General features: G+C 46.3%; 1 protein-coding gene across 1 annotated transcript; it reads right to left on the bottom strand.

The window, feature by feature from the left end:
* Positions 1-3129: 3129 nt before the first annotated feature.
* On the bottom strand, positions 3130-4868 carry LOC308165705 (homeobox even-skipped homolog protein 2-like; the record flags this gene model as incomplete). Its single annotated transcript, XM_080539854.1, has 2 exons — positions 3130-3693; positions 4707-4868. The coding sequence occupies 2 exons, from the start codon at positions 4866-4868 to the stop codon at positions 3130-3132; spliced, it is 726 nt and encodes a 241-aa protein (XP_080395980.1).
* Between the last annotated feature and the right edge of the window lie 3028 nt (positions 4869-7896).

Genomic DNA, 7896 nt, shown 5'->3' with positions numbered 1-7896 from the left:
ATAATATTATACTAATAATATAATAATAACAATAATAATAATCTAATCTAACAAAAACAGAAACCTACAATATTAATTTCGTCGAATAAGCTGCATTGTACTACATGAATGCAGCCTATTCTGATGGAGATATTCATTATGTTCGTTTGGCTCATGCATGCGTCATAAAGTAGTCTGAACGTGTCGCTGTGTGTTTCTAATGTATGTATTATACTGTATGCTAACATGTGTGTGTGTCTAACATGTATGTGTGTGTGTGTGTGTGTCTAACATGTATGTGTGTGTGTGTGTGTGTGTCTAACATGTGTGTGTGTGTCTAACATGTGTGTGTGTGTGTCTAACATGTGTGTGTATGTGTGTCTAACATGTGTGTGTGTGTGTGTGTCTAACATGTATGTGTGTGTGTCTAACATGTATGTGTGTGTGTGTGTGTGTCTAACATGTGTGTGTGTGTGTGTGTCTAACATGTGTGTGTGTGTGTCTAACATGTGTGTGTGTGTCTAACATGTGTGTGTGTGTCTAACATGTATGTGTGTGTGTCTAATATGTGTGTGTGTGTGTGTGTCTAACATGTGTGTGTGTCTAACATGTGTGTGTGTGTCTAACATGTGTGTGTGTCTAACATGTGTGTGTGTCTAACATGTGTGTGTGTGTGTGTCTAATATGCGTGTGTGTGTGTGTATGTTGTGGGTCTATGTCGTGTGTCTATGTCGTGTGTCTATGTCGTGTGTGTATGTTGTGTGTGTGTGTCTAACATGTGTGTATGTCGAGTGTGTATGTTGTGTGTGTATGTTGTGTGTCTATGTCGTGTGTATGTCGTGTGTCTAACATGTGTGTGTGTATGTCGTGTGTGTATGTTGTGTGTGTATGTTGTGTGTCTATGTTGTGTGTATGTCGTGTGTATGTCGTGTGTCTAACATGTGTGTGTATGTTGTGTGTCTGTGTTGTGTGTGTGTCTAACATGTGTGTGTATGTTGTGTGTCTCACAGCTTCTTCTACAACATGCAGCCTGGTCTCAGAGTGATTCAGAGGGTCTCAGTGTGATTCAGAGGGTCTCAGTGTGATTCAGAGGGTCTCAGAGTGATTCAGAGGGTCTCAGTGTGATTCAGAGGGTCTCAGAGTGATTCAGAGGGTCTCAGTGTGATTCAGAGGGTCTCAGTGTGATTCAGAGGGTCTCAGTGTGATTCAGAGGGTCTCAGTGTGATTCAGAGGGTCTCAGTGTGATTCAGAGGGTCTCAGTGTGATTCAGAGGGTCTCGGTGTGATTCAGAGGGTCTCAGAGTGATTCAGAGGGTCTCAGTGTGATTCAGAGGGTCTCAGAGTGATTCAGAGGGTCTCAGAGTGATTCAGAGGGTCTCAGTGTGATTCAGAGGGTCTCAGTGTGATTCAGAGGGTCTCAGTGTGATTCAGAGGGTCTCAGAGTGATTCAGAGGGTCTCAGAGTGATTCAGAGGGTCTCAGTGTGATTCAGAGGGTCTCAGTGTGATTCAGAGGGTCTCAGTGTGATTCAGAGGGTCTCAGAGTGATTCAGAGGGTCTCAGTGTGATTCAGAGGGTCTCAGAGTGATTCAGAGGGTCTCAGTGTGATTCAGAGGGTCTCAGAGTGATTCAGAGGGTCTCAGTGTGATTCAGAGGGTCTCAGTGTGATTCAGAGGGTCTCAGTGGGATTCAGAGGGTCTCAGAGTGATTCAGAGGGTCTCAGTGTGATTCAGAGGGCATCGTTTTAAAAGCTGTGTGTGTTTTTCGTTTCTCTGTGGACCTAAATGAGCCCCACTCCCCCTCCCCCCCACAGCTGTCAGCTCTCAGTTCTACATTATTCTAGAACATATGCAGCTTAATCAGATCCGTCACACTACACGAGCACGCGTTAATAAGGCAATCAATCAAAGTGGAACGAGCGGATTGTTGTGGAACAGCTTGTCAACCGCAGGTACTGGGGGGGTTAGGGGGAGAGGCGGGACACACACACACACACACACACACACACACACCCTCACACGCACACACACACACACACACACACACACACACACACACACACACACACACACACACACACACACTGATCATTAATGTCACAGATGCGCCGTAGCGATGTCATTGGGTATTTTCCAATACTACAATCTTTCTGGTGTCTAATGTCTCTCGTCTCTCATCTGAAGTCTGTCAAGGGTTGGAGGCATGAACGTTCCATCCGGACAGACAACCAATCAGAAACGAGGAGGTGATTTCTGCTGATGAATTCCATCCGTTCTTTTTTATTTATTCGTTCGTGTTTATCAAACCATCGTGTTTATCATAAACCATGCAGCAACGATTCATCTCACTGTCCAAAGCAACTTCCTGACAGACGGCGACAGGCCGGCCAGAGACAGACAACAGACAACACGATCCGCTTGAATATCAGACACGATGTACTTAAAATAAATTCAATATATGGAAGAACGATCAAAGAACAGAAGTTAAAGATAAATATTGCACATAAATATATATTTTTTAATACAATAAATACATGTTATAAAATAAATGACTTAAAAGGTTATTTCTTCACAGTTTCACACACAAACAGTTCCTCTGAACGGGTCTAGGTGAGAGGGCGCCAGTCCCGTTAGAATGGACTCCTGTGTCTTCGAGGGCTTTATAGTATAAGGGAATATCACAGTGTCAGATAACATTATCTCATGCATGAGCATATGGATATGGATATAGATATGGCGTGGCTAACGGAAACTGCCTGGTTTGAATGCAGTTGTAACGGGAGAAACAGCTTCTAATGGGGGAAACCTAAAGGATATATAAAAAGATGTAATGCATGCTTCGTTATTATAGTCACAACCTACCTAACACACAGGGTTTCTCTGGGGCTGACCACACACGGCCGAGCCTGAACCTGAGACATTCACGTGTTGGTTCGAAGTGGCGCGTCTTTGCGCGAATGTGGAATTGCGTCTGTGTCTGAAATATGAATTAATGTGAAGCACATTTAAGGCCAATATTGTTCAGAGACAGAGGTAATCAGCACCATGAGAATATTCTTATTACAAAAACGGAAACAATTCAGAACATCAGAAACAGCCACAGAGTCGCTAAACGGAGACACAGATAGCCGGTCCTCTGCGGTCCTCTCCGGGGCTATCTGTTCCCCGCGGCCTCGTCTCTCCGGTCCGGCGAGGTGGCGTCTGACCTCTGACCTGCCGCCGTGCACGAGAACTCTGAGCCGCTGCCCCTCGAGCCCACGGCGCCGGGACCGGGACCAGCAGCCTGGCAGCTGAGGCACGAGCACGGCCCGCCATGGCCTGACGGCGCAGAGCAGGCCAGGCCCGGGGCAGAGCAGGCCAGGCCCGGGGCAGAGCAGGCCAGGCCCGGGGCAGAGCAGGCCAGGCCCGGCTGGTAGAGGCCCGGGGGGAAGAGGGGAGAAGCGCGGAAACCACACAGCAGCTCCGGCCGCGCGTACGGGTGCGAGAGGGCGCGGAAAGTGTCCAGCGGCCCTATTGAAGTGGCGAAAGGCGACGAGGAGGCGCCCGCCGCCAGGTGCGGGTAGTACGGGTACGGGAGGTGCGCGTGGAACGGGTACGGGAGGCCCCCCTTGGCCGCAGCGTGGCTCATCAGGTAGTAGAAGCTCGGGTCCGCGGGGTGGGGCCACGACAACGCCATGCGCTGCCGCTTGTCCTTCATCCGCCGGTTCTGGAACCAGACCTACACCACCACAACCACAACAATCACAACCACAACCACCACAACCACAACCACAACCACAACCACAACAACAAATGAGACGTTATTAGGAGGAGGAGGTCGTGTTCAGTCGCGTGCGTCCATACAGGCATATCTGCTGTGACTGTCGAGTGACTGTTGTCTCGATATTGAACATTTGAACAATGACATCAGAATAAGGATGGACGGGTCTAGGCCCATAGCGCTTCGTGGAACACGGATAATATTACTCAACAACAAAAGATCTATCTATATATATCTATGGGCAGAAAATATTTTTGTAGGTTATCGGTAAAACATTTTTATATATCAAGCCTTTTTAAATGATTAAAAACCACAATCAAAATATCTTCCAATCTGTAACATGACTAAGAAATGTGATTAGGCTATTTGATGGTTATTATTCACAGATTTATAACAAAATAATATTTTAGAGGATTAGGCAAAGGTACAACTTACAATGAAACAATTGCAATGTTTTAAAACCATACAGCTTCCTCGTGTTTCTCTGGTCAGGAGATGCTGAATTTATTATGTAGACAGATAAATAGATAGATAGATAGATAGATAGATAGATAGATAGATAGATAGATAGATAGATAGATAGATAGATAGATAGATAGATAGATAGATAGATAGATAGATAGATACATAGATAGATAGATAGATAGATAGATAGATAGATAGATAGATAGATAGATAGATAGATAGATAGATACATAGATAGATAGATAGATAGATAGATAGATAGATAGATAGATAGATAGATAGATAGATAGATAGACAGATAGATAGATAGATAGATAGATAGATAGATAGACAGATAGATAGATAGATAGATAGATAGATAGATAGATAGATAGATAGATAGATAGATAGACAGATAGATAGATAGATAGATAGATAGATAGATAGATAGATAGATAGATAGATAGATAGACAGATAGATAGATAGATAGATAGATAGATAGATATATTGATAGATAAAAACAAACCTTAATGGTTGTCTCAGCGAGGTTCAGAGACGCAGCGAGTTCACACCTCCGTGGTCTGGAGACGTAGTTCTCCCTGAAGAACTCTTTCTCCAGCCGGCCGATCTGCTCCCTCGTGAAGGCGGTCCGGTACCTCCGGTCTGCGCTCGAGCAGCTCCCGGTCATGTGCGACAGCGAGGATGAGCTCGTGGTTGGGGAGCCATGGTTACTGTCAGAAAAACCTTAGAAGAAAAATATCTGTTATTCTTTTTTTAACCTTTCCTTTTTTCTGATCAATAAAACAACTGTGGAGCTAATGAACGTTTGGTAATAATATTCATATCACAGTGAACGAATATATCAGTCAGAATTTATCAGTCAGAATATATCTGAAAATATCAATCAGAATATATCAGAATATATCAATCAGAATATATCAGAATATATCAATCAGAATATATCAGAAAATATCAGAATATATCAGAATATATCAGTCAGAATTTATCAGTCAGAATATATCAGTCAGAATATATCAGAAAATATCAGTCAGAATTTATCAGTCAGAATATATCAGTCAGAATATATCAGTCAGAATATATCAGTCAGAATATATCAGAATATATCAGTCAGAATATATCAATCAGAATATATCAGAATATATCAATCAGAATATATCAGAAAATATCAGAATATATCAATCAGAATATATCAATCAGAATATATCAGAATATATCAGAATATATCAATCAGAATATATCAGAATATATCAATCAGAATATATCAGAATATATCAATCAGAATATATCAGAAAATATCAGAATATATCAATCAGAATATATCAGTCAGAATATATCAGAAAATATCAGAATATATCGGTCAGAATATATCAATCAGAATTTGTAAATCATTTTAGTATCATTTCAAATGTGATGCGTAAAAATGTAAGACACGTAAACTCAAAACACACTGTTACAGTCAGTTGTTAGTTTTTAGATAATTCCTTTATGCTTAATAATAATAATAATTTAAAAAGGCCTATAGACTATTCCTTTTTATTATGCTAATAATGAAATAATTATGAATAATTTCCTGCAGTGACTTGGTATCAGATTGCAGATCTGCCGTTGATCTGACAGCTGCTGTCACCTTTCATGTCGTTCTCTTCCCGCGTCCCGCTGAGGCTGTCCGGCCCCCCCGCCTCCCCGTCGCTCCGGTCCGGAGACCCAGACAGCGGGTAGACCCTCCCGTCCCGGTCCGTGCTCAGGTCCGGAGACCCAGACAGCGGGTAGACCCTCCCGGTAGACCCAGACACCCTCCCGTCCCGGTCCGTGCTCAGGTCCGGAGACCCAGACAGCGGGTAGACCCTCCCGTCCCTGTCCGTGGAGGAGGTGATCTCGGCGGGGGCTTCGCGGTCCTCCCCGCGGTGCAGCGGACTGAACATCCTCTCGATCTCGAACCTCCCGGTGGCCGGTGGGGGCCGGCTGGTGTCCCCGTGGCCCGCGCTCCCCCGGGGGGTGCTGAACCTCCCGGTGGCCGGTGGGGGCCGGCTGGTGTCCCCGTGGCCCGCGCTCCCCCGGGGGGTGCTGAGCCGCCCGTGGCGCTGCTGCTGGGAGTTCTCCAGGGGCTCGGTGGAGCTGTGGACCACCCCGCGCTCCTGCAGCAGCAACATGTCCGTCTAACGGCCCTCCCAGCGCGGGACGCCGGCCAGCAGAAACACAGAAACACGTGAACAGAACCGTGACCCGGTCGGACAGAAACAGAACGTGTAGAAGGAGGAGGAGGGAGGAGGGAGGAGGGGGGGGGGGCGGGGGTCTTACATCCAGTCCAGCAGGCCCAGGTGAAGGCGGGGACAGAGGAGAGACCAGAGCGGACCGGCGGTCAGACACGGACTGGGTTGGGCCTCAGGGCGACGTGGACGGGCTGGTTCATGAAATGGAGTCCTCCACTCGCGTCTCTGTTGGAATATCATTGTGCTTTGATGCGCATTGTTCCTCCCGCTAACCTCTGTTGCCCCCCCTCTCCCCCCCCCCCCCCCCGCCCCTCGCCCCAACTCCCCCATCCACCCGCCCCCGTGCGCCCTCGCTCACACACACACACACGCACACACACACACACGCACACACACACACACACACACACACACAGACACACACACACACACACACACACACACACACACACACACACACACACACAGACACACACACACAGACACAAAATTATCATACTTCATTTCAGAACGGGTAGAAAGGGGTTGTTTATTTTTGTCGTTAGGGCCTGTTGGATGTGTGTGTTAGCGAAACGACCCCCCCCCCCACACACACCCACACCCACACACACACACACACACCCACACACACACACACACACCCACACACACACACACACGCACACACACACACACACACACACACACACACACACATACACACACACACACGCACACACAGAGTGCGCAGCTCCAACCAAGGCAGACAGCGACGGTAGAATCCAACCTAACGGCGCGTAAAACACCAAATGTTGCCATGTAGGCGGTGTTGCCATGTAGGCGATGTTGCCATGTAGGCGATGTTGCCATGTAGGCGGTGTTGCCATGTAGGCGGTGTTGCCATGTAGGCAGTGTTGCCATCTAGGCGGTGTTGCCATGTAGGCGATGTTGCCAGGTAGGCGGTGTTGCCATGTAGGCGGTGTTGCCATGTAGGCAGTGTTGCCATGTAGGCGGTGTTGCCATGTAGGCGGTGTTGCCAGGTAGGCAGTGTGGTTGAGAGTAAGTAATAAGCTCTCAGAGGCTAAACGAAATTCCACAATTCACCCTCGTTTGATAACCTACATGAAATGATTCATAATTCATAGGAATTGGCCGTGATCTTAATCTTACAGAAATATCCCCAAACATGTCTCTCAGTTTATGACACGGAATTCCCGCATAACTAATGCGAAATAAAATGATGTGTGCTGTGAACAAACGTGTGTGAAGAATAAAACCCCTGCCCATTTCTCCTACAACACATCAACTTCTACACCCGACTGCCTAATAAATATATTGTGGTGGGTTAACATAATTCACCCACGGAACTAATAGTTGGGAGTATTGTTCCGCACGGAGGGTTAAGTGCGTGGTACTCAAGTTGTTACATCAGTTATATAGTTACTGCTTAAGTGTGTGGTCGCATCTTGTTCATGTCTGTTAATAAACGTTTAGCTGTGACATTCG

The sequence above is a fragment of the Nansenia antarctica genome (genome assembly GCF_963989245.1).
Source record: "Nansenia antarctica genome assembly, chromosome: 9".
NCBI lineage: Eukaryota > Metazoa > Chordata > Actinopteri > Argentiniformes > Microstomatidae > Nansenia > Nansenia antarctica.
This window is presented reverse-complemented; position numbering and strand designations above follow the sequence as displayed.